At 41.0% G+C, this 19,616-nt stretch overlaps 2 protein-coding genes across 11 annotated transcripts in view; one reads left to right on the top strand and one right to left on the bottom strand.

Annotated features, from left to right (window-relative positions):
- CALD1 (caldesmon 1) overlaps positions 1 to 10,140 on the top strand; it is a 173,426-nt gene extending 163,286 nt beyond the window's left edge. For 7 of the 10 annotated variants that reach the window (XM_077178139.1, XM_077178137.1, XM_077178143.1 and 4 more), the window contains 7 exons: positions 1,664 to 1,707; positions 1,805 to 1,883; positions 3,203 to 3,331; positions 4,307 to 4,402; positions 6,858 to 6,938; positions 7,170 to 7,203; positions 8,497 to 10,140. In XM_077178139.1, coding sequence (XP_077034254.1) covers positions 1,664 to 1,707; positions 1,805 to 1,883; positions 3,203 to 3,331; positions 4,307 to 4,402; positions 6,858 to 6,938; positions 7,170 to 7,203; positions 8,497 to 8,528 — 495 coding nt within the window. In that variant the 3' untranslated portion in view covers positions 8,529 to 10,140. Of the gene's footprint in view, positions 1 to 1,663; positions 1,708 to 1,804; positions 1,884 to 3,202; positions 3,332 to 4,306; positions 4,403 to 5,278; positions 5,370 to 6,857; positions 6,942 to 7,169; positions 7,204 to 8,496 lie in introns of those variants that run through there. The other 3 variants (XR_013182254.1, XM_077178141.1, XR_013182255.1) reach the window with 3 other exon arrangements.
- A 720-nt stretch (positions 10,141 to 10,860) lies between these two features.
- LOC129119315 (aldo-keto reductase family 1 member B7-like) lies at positions 10,861 to 18,956 on the bottom strand. The gene is made up of 10 exons (XM_054631251.2): positions 18,633 to 18,956; positions 17,806 to 17,973; positions 16,647 to 16,763; positions 15,922 to 15,999; positions 15,343 to 15,465; positions 13,950 to 14,056; positions 13,676 to 13,757; positions 12,610 to 12,693; positions 11,684 to 11,766; positions 10,861 to 11,371 (listed from the first exon to the last, which is right to left on the bottom strand). Exons 1-10 carry the CDS (start codon positions 18,699 to 18,701, stop codon positions 11,329 to 11,331), a joined length of 954 nt encoding a protein of 317 aa, XP_054487226.1. The 5' UTR covers positions 18,702 to 18,956; the 3' UTR covers positions 10,861 to 11,328.
- Positions 18,957 to 19,616: the final 660 nt, after the last annotated feature.

Raw genomic sequence — 19,616 nt, 5'->3', positions numbered from 1 at the left:
GCTGGAGGCTCTTGCTGGAATAACTCATCATTTTCCTGCATTGCTGGTTATGACCCAGAAGTCAGCATTGGGGAAACTCCTACTGTACCATAGCAGAAGTGAGGCCATGTGTTTCAAGTGACCATCCTCGATCTGTTTGGTCACTTTTGAGCCATTTCCCTGCTGGTTTTGTGGCATTGCCAGCTGCAGCTCCTCTGGGTGAGAGAGCTGTGACCTTTTCCTGCGGGTGTGCAGGGCTCCTGCTCCTGCCGGTCTTTTGCTGCCACCTTGTGACATCCTTCCACTGAAACAGGGGATTTGTCCTGGCAAAGCCCATCTTTGCACTCAGGACTGCTTTTAGCTCGTGTTTTGGCAGCTAAAGCTGGTGATGGAAATGACTCTGTAAATTGTATGTATGTTTTAGAGTTTCAAGGTGCCTTTGAGCTGGGTGGGTGGTAGCTGGAGCTCCTCCAGTGAGCTCCTCTGGCAAATTCTGTGCTCAAGTGAACTGCCTGCTTGCAAGGGCTTGAGAAATAAACTGTGCATGCCCTTTGATGGGATTGCTGTGGGATTTGGTATTCTGGCATAGCCTTGGATGCTAAAGGCACTGAAGAGAACCATTTAAAGGAATGGCTGTCATTGCCTTGTCTTAAAGGCACAAATGCCAGAGCAGTCACGGTTAAAGTAAATTGGAAATGGAGAGCCCCTGCTGAGAGTGGGGAATCCCCAGGAATCCAGCCAGGCTGATTATTAATCATTTCAATCCCCTGGAGCTGCTTGCATGTATTTTACTTTTAAGTGAAACTGTAGAGCCTGGCATGAGAAGTGGAACAATGCAATGTTGATAAGACTTGAGGAAGTTTGATGAAAATATTTCTTGACCCTGAATACAAATAGATGCACACACTCCCCATCTTCCCACCACCCAGAGTGAAATGTTTTAAAGCTTTATTCAGGGATCGAGTTTTTTGTTTTCGAAGTATTGAGAGATTTGACAGAAACCATATGAGACTTTCATGAGTCTTCCTCCTTGGAGACGTCACAATATTTTCGTATTTACAGAGTAGAAAATAATGATGAAATGTCAGATACCAGTTTGTATAATTACAGCTGGTAGATACAGATTCAGCAGTGACCCTGCCTGAACATGAGCAGGGTTTACACTGATGGGTTTTTGGAGCCCAAATTTAAATTGATCGTGTCCTCCAAACACACGTGAGTAAGGGAGGTTTTGTGGCTGAGCTCCAAACCTGGCCTAGTCTGATCCCTCAGCTCAGAAAAACTTTATTTAATTTATACAAACTTTATTGTCTGTCTCGAGATACATACTTGCTCTTGTGTGGGAGATGTGAGGGTGACATAGGTTTTTGTGCATATCAGTCCCTTCCATGAGATAGACTTCTTCCCTTCTTTCTGTGTTGTTCGTTTATTCTCGTTACATATGAGGCACTGAGGAAACGTGTAGGATGCAAACATTCATGCAGAAAATACATCCACTCTTATGAATCTGTAGCATAACAGGCTCCCGTCTATAAAACCTTTGTGTGGTCTGTGAAATTTCTGTTGGAATGCATCTCTTTCAGATTGACTTTTTTGACATTTAAAATGACATTTCAGGCTAGCCTTGCACAGGCTGACCCTTTATGAACTCTAAACTTAAAGCTTTTGTTCCTCTCTTTTCTAGATAGAGGAGCGAACAGAATTTTTGAACAAATCTGCTCAAAAGAGGTAAATCAAAGAAACAGTAAGTTGTGTTCAAACAGCAGTGTTTAAGTGGAGGGAATAATAATTCTTGTTTTTTTTTTTTCTTCCCTACTTCCTACAGTGGAATGAAGCCCACCCAGACAACAGCAGTTGTCTCAAAGATTGACAGTAGACTTGAGCAATACACTAGTGCAATTGGGGTAAGTAAATTCCAGTAAATGGATCTGGTTACTAATGGCTTTGGGGCCTTTAATCAGCCTTTGTTTTGCTGTTCAAGAATTGCAGGGTTTTCTGATCACAAACTCTTCTTTAATGTGACTTCAAGAACAAAGTGCTTGAGGCACATGTGTAACCAACATCTAGAGATGCATCTAAACAAAGCCTCAGATTTGGGTCTTCGCTTTCATGCTGTAATCTACTGTTTTGTAAGCTGGCAGTAGCTTTGGAGGGTTCAGCCAGCATCTCGAGTGGCAGTCACATCCTCTGCTTGGCTGGTGAGAGACCTGTCAGCACAGAGCTGATGGTTATCCTGGGCAGATCTGACCTAGCAGCTGATTTAGGAGAACAAGGAACTGGCTCTGTGCTGCTGGCTGCCACCCGACAGTGAAATTCCTTGGCAAAGACAGAGAATCAGTTAAGCAGTGACAAAAGGGAAATCAAAATCACATTAAAATGCAGAACTTGACCCCGGGTGATTTTGAGAACTGTCCCTAAGAGCCAGAACTGAGGGCTTTTTCTGTCCATAGTCCAAGGTAAAAGAAGAGATTGACACCACAGTATCCAGCTGCCATCTGACTTGAAATATTTCCTTTGCTGAGTTTCTGATTTGTCCAGAACTTGCCAAATCTGCTTTGCTTTGCAATGAGGGAGGCAAAGCATCACTCATACAGGTTCTTATTCTCATCCAATCTATGATATGTAAAATGTACAAGAATTTTGAAAAGAAGAAAGAGGACAAATTTGGCTTAGTGTTTTTAGTAACCATGCAAAAGACACATTTGCCCCAAAAAACAGCCAAAAACTCCCACCCAATTCTCCACTCTTCAAAAGACCACCTTTTTCCAAACATATTGTGATTGCTGAGATTACAACTGAACCTAGAATGCTGAGGTTCTGTTGTCTGGGGTAGATGGAGAAGTCTGATGCTGAATGACAGAACAGCCTTTCCCCCTGCCCTTGCAAAGGGATTCCCTAGCTCAGGCTTCCAGGAGCCAGGTAGAAGCTAAGATTTTAAACCCTTGGAGAAGTTGTGCGCAGACCTAAGGTTTGCCATGGGTTTTAGAAAGGTAATAACACAAAAATAAGGGAATGCCACTTTCACAGCTGGTTGTATCAAGAGTGAAACTGCAAATCAAAAAGCTGAGAGAGTCTCAGTGGCACTTCTTGAGCTGGGTACTCCTGCTCATCTTTGCATGATCAGTGCTAGAGCCACGTGGAAATGCTGCATTCCCCAGAGTCAAACCACCCTGTAAATCCAGCTCTCAATGCCAAACACCAACTGGCCCCAATTTTTCCCCAGGGCACAAAGGCTTCAAGACCTAAAGCTTCCGACCTGCACGTTCCGGCCGAGGGCGTCCGTAATATCAAGAGCATGTGGGAGAAAGGGAATGTTTTCTCATCACCTTCTGGGACAGGAACACCAAATAAGGTATGTGTTTAATTATCCTAGTGATTGTAAAGAATTGTGCTCTTATTGTTAAGGACCTGGCCTTGCGTTCATATTCCTGTGAGTAAGCCTGTCTGCTCCTGTTGGCATCACTGGTGAAGGATATCCCAAAGGATCCTGAAGGCCTCAGAAAGCCACAAGATGGTGTGGCTGCAATATTGAATATAATGGAAGAATTTAGTGACCTACTGAGCTCAGTTATGAGACATTCCAGAGCCACATCAGATATCTTAGAAAAATACATCTGGGCCATTCAAGCAGAGTACAAAGAAATTCTTTAAGTAGGGCAAAATTCTTCTGGGGAACAGAAGAGCTTTGAATAGACAGGATAGTGATGATATTTTCTAGATAATTCATAGAAGTATTTGTGAGACCTTTATCTTTTCTGTGTAAATCCTTAAAGCAATATTTTCTTTCTATAAATTGATGTGAGTTGCTGGGCATTTATCTTAGGCAAAATGATGAGCTGTGGGTTGAAGTGGGTTATTACAGATAATAATTAAATTTTAATAATTTGTTCTAGCCTTTTAAAGAGTTAATGTTTTAAATTTTAGGCTGCTTCTCTATTGTGTACCTCTTTTGAAAAAAATTAGTATAACAAGAGGAAAGAAGTAGATTTGAACTGATGTCTCTTCTATTAAGCTAAAGACTTTTGGAGTTTGGGCTTGTGGTAGAAACAGCATGTTTATGTCTGACATTTATTACTTGGGTAGCAGTAAAGTGGAGATGTTTTTGTCAGTCCATGTATATTATTTTTGTAAACTAGGGGGCAGCAGCACTGTGTAATTCACAGGGACAAACCCTTCAGAGCACACAGGCTGTCTCTGAGCAAGCCACAGGCTCAGTGAGGACCTCTCTATTAAACCCAGGCTTGGCTTTGCTTTTAAATCTAAACCATGGTAAACAGGGCAAAAAGCCATTCTGAAGGTCTTCTCACTGAATTTTATCATTTTGCAGGAAACTGCTGGGCTGAAGGTTGGTGTCTCCAGTCGTATCAACGAGTGGTTGACCAAGACCCCAGAGGGCAACAAATCCCCTGCTCCAAAACCTTCTGTAAGTAAACTTGGAACAGCCATCTCTTCAGTAGGTGGGCTCTCTTGGGGCAGGGGGTTCTTCCTCCACCAGCTGATGGCCTTTGGAGGAACTCTGCTTTGTGTCCTCTTGGCAGCTCCCAGCCCTCTGGCTGCTGGCTCCTTGTAGTCAGAAAATGGGGAGAGGAAACAGAGCAGTTTTCACTTTAAAGCTCAGAGAGCACTTCTCTGGTAGAGGATGACTTTATTTACTGGTAAGCCTTTATTGTGAAAGGCTTACCATTAATTTAGAAATTACCAGCCACAGACCCCAGGCTGCACACTTACACACACTTGGAGTTTGGCCCTTGCCCTGTAAAAATCTTCCAAGTATGTTTTAAAGCACAACTGAAATAATTTAGTCCTTTATGAGCCTAAATGTAACTCCTAATGAAGGCCCTTTAGCCTGCCCATTAGTTCAGCAAGAATCAGAGCAGAAAATGCTGTTGAGGTTACAAACTGGGAATGTGGGAAGCAGCAGGAAGAGGTAACTGTGGGGTGGGGAAGGGTAAGGATGAGGAACCTAAATATCCATATTGGAGAATTGTTTGTGATGTTGATTCAACTTCAGGATTTTGTTAAAGACCTGATTTCTACCTGTATCCTTCTGCAGTGTTTTTCTGCCAGTTCAGCTGCCCCTTATGAAAAGTGCAGCCTGAAAAACACTTTCTCAATTCACACTCCTGTTTGTCTTAAAGAGGAGTTTGAAATTTGCAGCATTGTCCGCTATGGAATCTGCCTCCAGATTTTTCTCTCTTTTCTTTTAAGTTGCATCTTTTAGACAATGTAAAACTAATCTCTTGTTTTTCCCTCAGCCAACTGTTTCTATCTATGTCTTGATTTCCCTCTTTCTCAATAGATTGTTCTTTCTTCTTTCAATGTCTCTGCTTGAAGGAACGCGCCCTCCTCCTATTCTTCTTCTTTGGGGGTCTGTTTGCTAAGTTGGTCAGGTAAACCTGTTTATAATTGACTATGAAGGTTTATATACATCTATAATGTGTGATTTTTACTATTTTTTTAATCAGGATAAATCGAAGGGAAGCCTAGAATTTCTTATTTAAACAAATAAATTCTCACCCCCATCAACAACATTCCACCAAAGTAATGGAATGTTCAAAGTTTTTGTGACCATCAAGATTCTTGTGGATTTTAGAAAAATATTGAATTCAAGGCAGAGCAAAGGTTTCAGTTTTACAGTGAACCAAAGTCACAGATCCCAAATTATTTCAGGATTGTGGAAATAATGGAATGGATTTGTGATGATGTCCCCTGCAAATGACTTTGTGATAAGGTCAAAATTGCTTTCTTCCTTCCTCTGTTACTACTGAACTGCCATTTTAAAGAGCAGAATTGCCTTCAAATTTTAAACATCAGCAACCCTGTGTGGCTGCAAATTATAATCAGTTCTAGAGGGTCTCTGCTGGGTGCAAATACCCCTTGCAGGAATTTCATTTCCATTTATCACTGAGCATTTCACGGGTAGAAATTCTCATGTGCAGAAAACTTATCTCCCTATGGACGGGCAGTAGAAAATCCTGGAAGCCATGCAGGACTTGAATATTTGCTGAAAAGGAGAGTAATTGTGTCCAAAAATGTTTGAGTCTCCTATTTGCCATGCACAGAGGTAGAATCAATCCAGCTGCCCAGCACTTTTCATTTTCATTTGCAGCCCTCCTTTTCCCCAAGAAGCTAATTGACTTTTTTATGGAATTTTGATTAAAGTCTCAATAATGCACTCATTTTCAGAGATTACTACTATTCTATTCTTTAATCACTTTACCTTATCTGTTTTTTTTTTGTTTGTTTGGGTTTTTTTGGGGTTTGTTTGTTTTTTTGTTTTCCTATCAGGCTAGTGATTGGCACATCCTAAGGTTGCAAAGGGTGCAATTGAAATTTAAATGGATATGAAGGATTACAGTGCTAAGTGCTGAAATCTGTATTTAAGGATGTAGAGCATGATCTGCTCTTCAGTTGCATAAAAACTCTAACTCTTTTCTTATAAAAATTTTTAAAATGAAATATTTTTATTTTGATCTAAAATAACCAAGAAAAGCTACTTTTGATTTCCTCCCTAGCAGAAATACTTTCCTTAAAAATGTGGGGTTTTTTCTCCAAAAAATTGGATTTGGTTTTTTTGTAACAATCTGAGGGTGCAGTAACTCTTTTCTGCACTCCCTAAATTGAACATACTGAGTTAAGACCAGTCTGTGCCGTATGAAATAGATGAAACAGGATTGGTTTTTGTCTTAAAACATGGATATGTGTGGAGTTATTTTATGAAATAGAATTCTTTATAACTGATAGACAATGTAATGTTTACCTCTGGTGGGTGTTCCTCAGTTTCTCTTGTGAGGAAGTTGCATTTTAACTTTTTCTTTAACAAGTGAAAATAAACCTGAACTAATGTTGGTTTCTGTTCTCTGACATTAAAAATACAGGATTTAAGACCAGGAGATGTGTCTGGCAAACGTAATCTCTGGGAGAAGCAGTCAGTGGAGAAGCCAGGTGCTGCTTCTAAGGTAATAATACTTCTGAGCAGCAGTTAGAGGATAATATTCTGTTGCTAACCCACCTTATTGTCTATAAAAGAAAGCACAATGAGGTTCAGAAAGCAGTGTATCACTTTTATGTTCCTGTTTGGCAGAGCTGTGTTATGTGTGGACATCTGTTGATTTTTTTTTTTCCCTGTTATAAATAACAATTTTCTCCTATATGGGATTTTAAAAATGTGTTTTTGCTTTTTCAAACAGGTATCAGCTACAGGGAAAAAATCAGAGACTAATGGTAAGTAGTGCCATAATCATATATTGCACCTGTTTCTATAGTTTAATACATATTATTACATATATATATATATATAGTTATAATCATGTTATGCATATAATGTTAACATACACTATTTAATATATTATATTTAATAAAATAATATATATTTAATAAAAAATTACTATTTAAAGGATATTTAACATATTTAAATATCAATAGTAATATATTAATATTTTAATATGTAGTAATTTAATTAATATATTTTATACTTAATATTAATTGCTATTGATATATTATAAGTATATTTAATAAAATGATACAATATTTGCTGATGTACATATAATAATACAATGCAAACATTGTAATACCTATTATTATACAGAACTCTTTTGCCACATTTTTGCATAGGTGTACCTGTGTTTTAAAATTCTGCAGCTGTTCACATTCATGCAGAAACCCCTTTTTGCCTTTGCCTTTCAAAAACTCCATTAAAATATCATTGAAACACGAATGGTTGAGAAACTGCTTTTGCTGGAGCTGTGCATTGGAGTCTTTTCAGAGCAAAAATAGTTATGCTATTGTCATTTTGAAACCACTGGTTGGTGAAACATGACCTAGTTTTACTGAAAGAAGTCAGTAAAATAGCCCTCTTAGCTTTTTATTTTTATTTTAAATTTTATTTAATATGTATTTATTTTTTAAAATATTTTTTATTTTAAAGCACTCCAAATAAAGCAAATTAAACTAATTGTATGGCTAAGAACCGGTGGGGAAGAATGGAAGTTCACTGACCACTTTAATAGCTTTAAGGATGCTTTGCAGCATCTCTCAATTCTTTGCTAAGAGTGAAATGATCAAATAGAGAAAAACTCTTGGTTTTCTACACCTTAATGTGTGCCCACACATTTTTAGTGTTTTTATGTGAATCCAGATGTATGGTGCACCTGTGAACTTTGCTTTTTGGCTGAGAGCCGTGCAAAGCAGAATTGTTTTGCTCCTCTTGTCCTTTTTCAAACCAAAGTGTCAGGAGAGGGGGTTTTGGGCTGGCTCAGGGTTAGTGCAGCCCTGCTCCCATGGAAGGTGCTCTCCACCCACAGGAGCAGTCCTGGCAGAGGGGTTTGGACACTGCTGAGCCTCTCCCCAGAGGCTGAAACCCTGAATTTTGTCCTCCTGGGGACAAAGCCAGTACAGGAGCAGAGCAGCACCCAGCTCTGTCCTGCCTTCTTACATGCTCAACTAGAGAGATGTGCCTTTTCTGTTCTAGAGATGTCTGGGTGGTTTCAAGCCATATTTAATCTGTCTCTTTCTCAGCAGGTTTGAGACAATTTGAGAAAGAACCCTAGAAGGCCACTAAAGACGCTGGACCAATCAGTTTGGGGGAAAAAAAAAAGGAAAAAGTGCTAAATTGTTCTTTTTATATTTATGTTTATTTACCAAAATGTCTTTTTTTTGCATTATCCCAGTTAAAACCATGTATATTAGCACTGTATTTAATAATCAGTCTAGACATTCATCAGAATAGTACTGCCTTTGCACAAGAGCCTTTATTCCTAAAGAAACCCATGCTGTGAAATATATAGACTCTCCTACTGAAAGTCATAAATATGTATCTGAACAGTGATTTCAGCTGGCATTAGAGGTCAACCCAAAACACATGTAAAGTGAAGTTGCTTGGGAAAGGTGTGCAGTAAACCTATAAAACCAGTGGTTACTTTTGTAATACAGAAGTCTTTTTCTTTCTGCACTTTAGACTAAGGCATGGAAGAAATATCTTTAGTTGACAATGTAATATTTTCTGTAAGTTGCCCATGTCATGAGAAATACTGCATCAATAACGTGTTTTAATTTTTTTTTTTGTTTTATACTTTTTTTTAAGTATCAATTTTTTCCATTCTAGTTTAAGTTAATACCTAAATTTGGATGATTATGTTAGCTGACAGCGGTACTGATATTTCTTTTTGTTGTTAGTGACTAGTAATTGAATGCAATCTAGAATATATATACACACATAGCTTTACAAAGTTTAGCCTAAAGGCACTACTAATGGTAGAATGCTTTAATATGTGCTAGAGTATTATATTTAGCAATAAACATACATAATTAGCCAATATCACAGCTTAAAAAAAATAAAGACAAAATCACACACTTTTCTAATAGTAAGATTTCATAATTGTCATTAGAGGTATGGTGAGATAAGTATTAAAAAAATTTAAATGTCAGTTGCCCAGTAATGGGTAATTAAAAAGAAAGTATAGTTTTTAAAAGAGGAAAAGGTAAGGGTATAGAGGGTCAAAAATAGGTCACTTGTATAAAACATTGTAGTTTAATTTATATAAAACTACCATAATTAAAAAGAAAAAAATGTAAACAGAGTTGGAGCTTGTTTCAAATGACTGTACACTAAATTGTGCCATCCATCAGTGCCCTACACCAGGTCCAGAGAAAATGAAGTAAACCTCTATCTTTGTGACGCTTCTTTTTACCTCTCTCCCCTGAATATCTTATTTACAGATGTTTTCATTTGTATATAGCAAACACATGGCTTTAGGACGTCAGCTTGGTTTGGATTTACATGCCCTACAGTTTAGCACTTACATCCTACAGTGTACGGGTGGCATAAACTGAGCAACTCAAGCAGCCCCTGAGCATGTTGTTAAGAGCTTTGTTGTGCACCAGAACCCCCAGGACCTCCCTCATCACCACTTCCATGTCTTACAGCATCTGGCTTCTTCCTCAAGAAGTGTAAATTTCTATTTCAACCCAAAGCTGGGCTCCCCTGCTTGGCTGAAACATCTTGTTTACATCTAGGGATGCACAAAGTTATCTGTAGGGGGTGAAACTGTGCCTGACATTGTCTGTGGGTTGTCATGGTTTTTGTTTGGGGGTTTTGTAAACACTCCTCTGAGTCTTTCAAATACATCTGATAGCTGCAATAAAAACCATTTGTTCAAACAATGTATTCTGAAACTGCATCTGCGATAAATGTAATATTTCCATCAGCAGCCCCATTTGTTAATGAGCAGGAATGGAGCAGTTGTTGTAAGTGGGGTAGGAATTAGTCCCTGTGAGATAACGTGAAGAACCCCTAAGGATGCCCCTCCTGATGCCACAAACTAGCTTGGCTTTGGCCTAGCAAAATCTGAAAAAAAAAATTTGAATATGACAGTACTTGAATTTGAATATGAAAATATTTCAGAGCAATTAACTGTGAAGCTGTCTCAGGGTTTGCTTTGGTGATTTTTAAGAAGAGTTTTTTCTGTGCTTTCCTTAGATAAAGCCAGCCTGTGTCTGAGTGTAATGTCCTGGGTGCTGCCAGCAGAGCTGCAAAAATCTAAGTTCATGTTTGAGACTCCCAGTCTGATGTTGGAGGCAGCCCTTGTGTTCAGCTGGCTGGGTTTTACTGTGAGTTATCCCTGCCCACGATGCTGCCTTCAGCTTTCCCCAGGAATCACACAGGAGTTCAGTTTCTAGGTGTTCAGAGGAAAGGTTGTGTGAGGCAACTTTTGTTCTTTGGGTCCTACCTAGAGCACAATCCTGTTTTGAAGAATAAGCCACAAAGTGATCTGTATGTCCTAGTACAGAAATTATAGAAACTTATGTCTATCTGATTTCAAATTTGTAAAACCCCAGACTTTAGAAAAAACTATATAAAACAATTTAAGGACTACACTGATCAACTTTTGTGGTTGATAAACTTTATTCATATAAAATTTTAAAGCATTAGAAATTCACTATGAAAATCACAAATATATAAAAAGCAATGCAATTAGAGCATTCTTTGACAGTAACTCAGGAGCCAGTATGACTGACCCCTCTGGAAGTAACATATAAAAAACTCCATTTAAGTTCCTGGTTTTTTATTAAGCATGTCTCTAATTAAGGAAGACCAGATAAAAAGGAAAGGAAAAACATTTTCTTTTTACTACTAACCAAAACCAGATTTCTGCTAAGCATCTTTACAAAAACCCCACCCTTATTGCTGCATTCTTATATCAGTTAGTGGTCTCCTCCTTAAAAAAAAAGGAGGAGAAAGTAACTGGTCATAACAATTATCAAGTACAGAAGAAGAAATGAAGATCAAGCTGCAGAGCACATCTAATCTGGAAGGAGGTAAATGGAGGTCCTGCAGGAACCACCTGCATTTTAATACTCTGCTTTGAATGGGTAGTCCTTGTGGTTGACAGCTCTGAAAAGAGAAAGAGTTTGTTATTCAAGCAGTGAGAAAGTATCCTGGGCAGCATTTCCCTGTTGCAGCCTCCCTCCCCAAATGCCAGTGTACTCTGCAGCTGTAAATAAACTGAACACAGGCCTGGAGAAGCCCCTGGAACACCAACATGCTGGAGGGAACACTCCAAATAAATCTCCCTCCTGAAGATCCAGGACATGCCTCATTCAAGTTTAAAGTTTTGGTTTTGGTCATGTGCATTTTCAAGATGGGATGTGTGAAAATACAGAAAGAAATAGGAGAAATGGATAGTAAGGATAATAAGGAACATACTGGATCACTGGAACTGCCCTCCAGTTTCTATTAAAGCTGAGGATGACATCCATATCCTTTTTGGACAGTTCAAAGTCAAACACCTATCAGGGACAGAGAGAAAAAAAAAAAAAAAAGAAGCTCTTTTTAGTGAGGTTTGTGAGTAGTTAGCTCCTAAGTGTACTTCATGCACTTAGGACTTGGGGTAGGAATGCATTAAGCACAGTTAAGCAATCCTCTTATTTCTCAGGCAAATAAGAACCCTTGAAGTCATCAAGACAGTCCTTTTGTTTCTGAGGTGCTGCTCATACCAAGGTCTTACAATTCTGGGTGGCTGAATTCCAACACGGCTGCATTTTGTGTTGTAATGCACACAGAGACTTTAGGTGCTCAGGATGTGTCACAAATACTGGAACTGGAGGTAAATTTTCTGCTACCAGAGAGGTCTACTGGGTATCCACTGCAAATAGTTGCCTCACAGGTCATCATCTGAAGAGTTATTGATAGGGGTTCATGGGAAAAATAACTCCAAACCCTCTCACCATGGATTGAAAGCAATACAGAGGTATTGTATAAGATGCCACACCTTATGAGCAAACATCCAGCTAAACTTCACTGCCAAGGGGAGCCACAGCCTCACAGTGAGACAAACTCTAACAGGTCTGGTGTTTGTTCTCAGCGTGTTCCTTTACACCCTAAGGACTTGTTAACCTTTTCCCCAAGGGCAAGTCCAGACCTGGGGCTCCCTTTCTGCAGCAGCACAGCTCAGACAGCCCTGGTGTAACCCATTTCTCTCCTAGCAGGTACAAAGCACTTTTCCCCAGATTTTCAAATCTGTTCCCACCCTTCCAGTGCCCCAGGTGCTGCTTGGAAACACAGAGGGGCTGTGGGTGTGGGTGCCCATCCTGCACAAAACCAGGCAGCAGCATTTCCCAAGGGAATTTCACCTTCATGTTCTCCTCAACACGGTGAGGTTTGTCAGACTTGGGAATGACAATGATGTCTCTTTGCACCAGAAATCGAATCAGGACCTAGGAAAGAACAAGGAGGAGATGAACACTGAGGTCCCAAGAAATCTATTCAAACACATTTTGTGGATTTTTTTTTCTTTTAGTCTACAATTTATTTTTCACTCTTTGGAAGACTACCACTTTGCACACAGGAGTTTGATATTCAGGATTTGCTCATGTATTTGACAGAAGACTTGCAAGTCCATAATTTTTTTCTAGCCTATGTTGTTTCTACATTGTGGCTTTTGCAGGATTTGGTTTGGTTTTGTTTAGGGTAGTAGCAAGGGGAGAAAAATGATGATGCTCTGGCTTGTATTACGTGAGTGCTCAGACTCAATGAGCATAATGACACTACAGATTATTTTGGGCTCACAGGTAAGTACTCACAAAGGTTCCGCTTTTGGAAGTCCATAAAAGGAAAAACATATTTACAGAATTTAAAAGTTTTCCCCTACCAAAAAACCCCAACTGTTGCATCCAATATTTTCATCCTGCTCTACCTGTCTTAAAATATGATTGTCTTTGATTGCACGTGAACATGTGGCTTTGTTTGAAGTGCAGTCTCTGCACACCCCAGGCAACAACTAAATTGTGTGACTAGCAAACTAATATAGAGAAAAAAAATTCTTAAATAATCAAGCAGCTTTCAATAATTCTTTGTGAACACAAGCAGATTGGAGGCAATCAAATATGTCTCCAAATTACTGAAGATTAACTTAGCTGGAGAAAGGAATAAAAATTTAGTAAGGTGAACACCTGAGGTAAGCATGTACTATTGCTGATCAGTCCAACCCAAAATTTGGCACTCAAGACCTCCTTGAAAATAGCTGATAATTTTTATGAATGCTGTTAAGAACTTGGGCAGAATGAAGAGTCATTAATTTGACTCTTCACATATGAAGAGACTCTTCAAATACGAAGAGTCATACATTATAATGTAGCTCTAGAGAAAGCAGCATCTGCTAGGACTGGCTTGTAAAGCATCCAAGGAGGAGGAACTTACCTGGGCAGGGCTTTTATGATGTCTGGCTGCAATGTCTTTAATCTTGGGGTCATCCATAAGTGTGGGTTCCCCTGGCTTAGCCCTGTTAAAAAATAGAGATGGTGGTAGGAGAAAGGTGATGGCTTCCCTGTAGGATTGTGACATCATGTGACAATCTGCATCAAGACAACAGAACTTCTCATTTTAACTCTATCATTTACCAATAACAATAACAATAATCTTCCTAGTTCTACCGCAGTGTTTTGTGTTCAGAAAGGCTGCGGTGCTCTCTTACCACGGGCGGTTAGGAGAGCCCAGGGGGCTGTAGGCTGTCACAGCAATCCCTTTGGATTTACAGTACTTGACCAGCTTCTCCTGGGTCAGGTATGGATGACACTCCACCTGCAAGCACAGAAAGATGGTTGATAAAAGAGGCAGACCTTACTGAGCTGCAGAGCATTAAATTTTAAATCCTCTTGTGTCAAAGAAAATGTGAAGACTTGACTTCCAGTATCATGATTCAAATCTATCTTATAAAAAAGTTATTAAAGTCACAGCAGTATCTAGAGGGCTACCAGAGAATAGAGCTTTCTCATGCTCTGTATTACCCACAGAAAGCAAGAAATAGATGAGAAGAGTGTTATCTGTTTGGAATCTGGGAAATGAGCCTTCCTGGGCTACTGCAGGGCAGGATTGCATCGTCAGAGGGGCAGCTCAGAATACCTCAAGTTTATTTTCTGCTCTGATGCACCCAACCTCTCCTTGCCTCAAGGAGCCTCTCTCATTCCTGAAGAAGCTTGGGGAGATGATCTGAGCCTACCCTAAGGAAGCAAGCTCATGTTGCAAACAGATATTTGTCTAAGATATCCTGAAAGCAACAGGAGCTCCATGGGGATGCTGCTCAGCTGCCCAAGCCATGGCATGGCCACGGGGCTGTGTCTGTGCTCCTCACGTGGCCCTGTGCCCACACCCAGCTGTCTCTAACACTGGAGCTTCACTAGCAGGTGTGGTGACATAAAAAACATGTACAGTAGTTAACTTAGACCTAGCTGGTGTGGGGATTGCCCTGGGTACTCCCCATCTGGGAGAGATGGGCATTTAGCACCCTCAGCTGCGTGCAAAGAGTTTTGGAAATGGAAGAAAATCAGAAGGTCCCTAAGCTGCTGCTGTCCTGTGATTACATTCATGAGGTATGTGGTGAGAATTTGTTATGTAATTGTACTCTTCAACCTCCTTTCTATAATGAAGCTGAGTGGTTTATTTTATGTTGAAAAATGAGTAAGTCCTGTGCATCCCTGTATAGTCCCATGCTGATGCAGAAACTTCCAGTGGGGATTTTGCTGAATATATTTAAGATTACTCTAAATATTTATTATATATTATTTATATATCTAAATATATATTTCTATATCATATATTATTATATATTATTTTAAATATCTATTTTATATTATTTATAGAACATGTATATTATATATTATATGAATTTAGGTATACTCTGATTATATACACACACACACATAATATATTTAGGAATACTTCTAAGTGGAAGGTTTCAGCCTCATGGAAGGGGGATCTAGACAATCCTTAAAGTATGGATTCCAATCCAATCCTAATCCATTCTATGATTGCAATCCTAATCAATTCTATGATTCCAAGGTTAGCTGAGGAAAGGAAAAAATTCTCACCTGGTTCATTACAGGCTTGTGCTTCAGTCCTGGCTTGTTCAAGATTCTTTCAATCTGCTCATGGTTAAAGTTGGAGACTCCAATGGCTTTTACCAGGCCAGCATCCACCAGCTCCTCCATGGCCTAATGAGTAAGGACAACCAAGGTGGGTGTGAGTTGGTGGTATCGCTGTCAAACTACATTATTTTATTTTTCTCAAGCTTGTGGCAAATGAACAAACAACTCACTCTAGATTAGATTACATAAAAGTATCTCAGCTCATAAAGGAAAATAGAATCCTAATGTATGAACACCCAGTAAATTAACAGCCACACCTAGATTAATCTGAAGGGTTGGTTTTACCATTGTGTGTATCCAAATGTTTTAGGAACAGTAACTACAGAGCTGATAGCTTCCTTCTCTTTAGCCTTACTAAAAACATCCCCTTGCTCTCCAAAACAAGAGATACCAGCAGGTTGAAATACAATTTTGTGTGGCTGTCCTTCACACCCAAACATATCCCTCAGTTTCATTTTGCACACAGATCTCTGCTCCATCTTTAGAGCTGATACTTTCTCTGAAGGGCAAATAGTGACTTACCTCCCATGTGTCCAGGAAATCTGTGTCACTGGGAATACTGTGCCCCTTGTCATCCAGGGGATGCAACTCTTCACCAGCCTGTAAAACCAAGGCAGGTAATACACAGACTTTTTAAAGTGTGTAATTGCCTACAGTGTGCCTGCACTTTGGACTGCATCTACTGGCAGCAAGTTAGCAGGTTGTTTAAACATCTTGCATAACTAAAAATGATTCTTGTCCATTAGTATTCTTTTTTGGATGAGGGCCATATTTTGCAAAATCAGTGCCTGCGTGCAAAGAGTGTGGGGATTAGTAATAATTATGTAACTTTGGCAGGCCTGGATAGGAGGGAACTGACATTCCACAGCCCCTTTATTCTAGTTTCTTATTTATTTTACACAGATGTAGACTGGGGGAAGAAACACACTCCTTCTGTGCTATGCTTCATTTTTCACTGCTGGTTACTTCAGGCCAAGCCAACATCCCCAAAAACCTAGATGTTCATGCTATAACCTGTGCTGGTTACCAGAGGGCCCAGGGTGCTCACACCTACATCTCATTCCAAAAGGCATGCAAAGCCAGACCCCTGTGATAAAATACACCTAATTCTTGCTACCACAGGGATCAGGGAAGAGCCAAATGAACCCCAAATCCCAGCTGTGTGACGAAGATGGCCACAGCAAAGATGAGAGAACTCAGCGTGTTCCTGGGCAGGGAAGGAGGAAAGGCATGGAGAGCAGGAATACCTTGAATCCCATGGGGAAGTGCATCAGGTAGAGGTCGAGGTAGTCCAGCTGGAGGGCAGCAAGGCTCTTCTGGAACCCTACCTTAACCAGGGACTTCTCATGGAAGGTGTTCCAGAGCTGTGGGAAGAGGACAAGCCTGACTGTCGCTTTACAGCTCCCACAGCGCACACCAGGGCACAGAAGCTTCTCACTTGGAGGTCTGGGAGGAAAACTCCCTCCCCACTGAAGTCAGTGCGTGCTGAAGGTGAGGATGTAACATTTCACTGTTAAGGCAGGACAAACATACCCCAAAGCCAACTGTCATGAAGGTGGAGTCAGGATTCCCATTTATGAGAAGATATTCTCAGGTATGAATGTAACAATCTGGCACCTGACACAGCAAAGCTGCTAGTGTTACAATTTTTTTTTTTTTCAGCCTAAATTTTGACTATTGAGCACCTCTTTCTGTCCCTTTTAACTGTCCACACTGAGGACAGTTATCAATTTTGCTTCATTTTTGAAATCAGAATTCAAGTTGTTTAAATTGAAGAGCAAGTATTATTAAAAGAAACCATGTGCTTTAACAAAAACGAAGTTTAAGGTGGGAAATCTTAGTTATACTCAAATTTTCCTGGTTTTGCTGGTGAAAACCCCCCAGTTTGTTAGCTGAACTGTTCTTTTTGTTAAGGAGCACGTCTGGGACAAGTGGATGACAGAAGGAATGAAGAAAACACCTATAAAATACTTTGATTTCTTCTCCCTTTCAGGATTAACATTTTTACATGACAGAGTTTACAAATGTCTTGCTTAGCACTGATGAATCCAGACAACTATCTTGCCTTTTTTTTTTTTTTTTTTTTTTTTTTTTTTTTTTTTTTTTTTTTTACTTTTTCCCCCTTTATCTTGGGTGTGTCCAATTGAACATCCGGTACAATTGACTTAATCGATGTCAGGAAATTATTAGATCAGTAATAGCTGTGATATCTTTCCTAAGTTGACAGCAGTTCCTGATAAAGCCAAGTCCAAATTGCAAATACAGGATGAGATGCAAATGCATAACAAGAAAACCTTGAAGTGAATGTCAGTGAAGGGAATAGGTCCCTATGTGACTTTACAGCTCTACATTAAGGGTTTCTCTGCAAGACAAGCTAAATGCCCCAATAATCCTGCATCCTTGTACCTTAGTGACAATGAAGAGGTCTTCCCGTTTCACAGCTCCCTCCTTGATCTTCTGCCGGACTGCGTTTCCGATTTCATTCTCATTCTGGTAGAAGTAGGCACAGTCGAAGTGGCGGTAGCCAGCGTCGATGGCAAACTTCACCACCTCTTCCACCTTTCCCGGAGGAGCCTGGAAGCAAACAGAAGCCAGCCATGAGCTCTGCCATGTCCCCCTGGCAGGTCCCGGTGCTGCGACACCTCACAGTCCCCTTTTCCATCTGCTCCTGGCGTTTGCTCATCACCTGCATTTAATTGGAACCCGGCAGAGTTTGCAGGCACAGCAGCGTTCCTGCAGGGAAGGAGTTTGTTTCTGCAAGACCTCCAGCTCTGCTACTGCCAGCAGCGCAGCCTCCGCTGCCATTTCCCCTTTTTGCTCCCTGTGTTGCCCAAGGAGTTTCGCCACTTTGCCTTCCCCAAATCCTCCCGGCCGGGGCGGGCCCAGACCCCTCCGACCGCGACCCCATCCCGGGGCTGCGAGCGCTGCCGCTCGCTCTTTTTGCTGGGTTTCTTTCTTTTATTCTGTACCTCTTTCCACCTTCTCCAGCCCCTAATTTATATTTTTTTCTGCCTTTTCCCCTCGCCTGTTGCTCCCCCCGCCCCGCTCCTGGCATCCCGCCCGGTTACACAAGCAGCGGCCGCCATCGGCCGTATCCTGCTCACGCAGGGCACGGATCCCGCTGTTGGAGGACTGGTTCCTTCTCTATTTTATTGTCTTTAACTTCATTTCGCATCTCGGCATCTCCCGCCGCATCCCCACCCTCCCTCCCTGCCTTTCTCCTGCGCCGGTACCTGCCAGGTGCCCAGCCCCAGGGCGGGTATCTTCATCTTGTTGCTGAGCTCCACGCAGGGGATGGCCATGCTGCCGCTGTCCGTCTGTCTGTCCGTCCGTCGCTCGGAGCCGCTATAAGGACCGGAGCTGGCCCGGCCCCGCCTCGCCCCTCCCCGCCTCGTCACCGGCGACACACACGGGATGCCCGTCAGCCTCTGAGGCTGCAGGGATGAGCAAACCCAGAGCAAAACGTCTCAGCAGCCGAGCTGGCACGCTTTTGCATGCGTTCTGTTGCAAAGAATCAGCAGAATCAGCACCCCTGGAAGCTCTCAAAAGGTGCATGGATGTGGCACTTGGGTGCCACTCCTGTGCTGAGAATGACACAGGAGCAGGCAGGAGGCAGTGTTGTAGAAAAAGCAAAGAAGCTTTATTCTAGAGAACCGCATGGTTTTTATAGAGTGATATGATAGAGTCTGATTGGCTAACTAAAAAACCATCTTCTTCACTGTCCTTGAGAAGAACAGAAAGATGAAGTAGAAAACACCACCTGCAGGTTGTTTATACTTAACAGGTTATCACATCCTTACAACTCCCTAAACATTCTCTCAAGCCTTTGTGAGAAACGCTTGCTGTTTCTCCGTCTCTGTCCCATGGCATCCACACTTGGGGACGTGGGTTGGTGGCAGATGTGATGGGGACCAGTTGGACTCAATTACTTTGGAGTCTTTTCCAGCCCTGATCACTCTATGGCACCACAGCTGCCAAAGCCTGTTGGCTGCCAGGAGAATTTCTTCCCAAGGCAATGGGTGCACATTGGAGGATTTTCTCCAGTGGTGGCAAATGGACTGAATTTTTCATATTTTTCTTCAAAAATATTAGGCTTGCCTTTTGTTCAGAGAGGAAATTCATTAAAAGGCAAAGTGGCCTTACCTTTGAGCTTATTTCTGTGTTCCCTGTCTCTGCAGAGGGCTGGGCTCCCTGCTGGACCATCAGTCTGTGTGAAG

Source organism: Agelaius phoeniceus, chromosome 5, assembly GCF_051311805.1.
Source record: "Agelaius phoeniceus isolate bAgePho1 chromosome 5, bAgePho1.hap1, whole genome shotgun sequence".
Classification (NCBI taxonomy): Eukaryota; Metazoa; Chordata; class Aves; order Passeriformes; family Icteridae; genus Agelaius; species Agelaius phoeniceus.
The sequence above is the reverse complement of the archived record's forward strand: the minus strand, read 5'-3'. Positions and strand labels throughout refer to the sequence as shown.

Bases quoted from the DNA above. Each gene is read 5' to 3' on its own strand.
- LOC129119315 (XM_054631251.2), bottom strand. From the start codon at position 18,701: ATGGCCATCCCCTGCGTGGAGCTCAGCAACAAGATGAAGATACCCGCC. The intron at 17,974-18,632 runs GTACCGGCGCAG...GTTTGCTTCCAG, and splicing joins TGGGGCTGGGCACCTGGCAG to GCTCCTCCGGGAAAGGTGGA. The intron at 13,758-13,949 runs GTAAGAGAGCAC...ATTTTTTAACAG, and splicing joins GGCTCTCCTAACCGCCCGTG to GGCTAAGCCAGGGGAACCCA.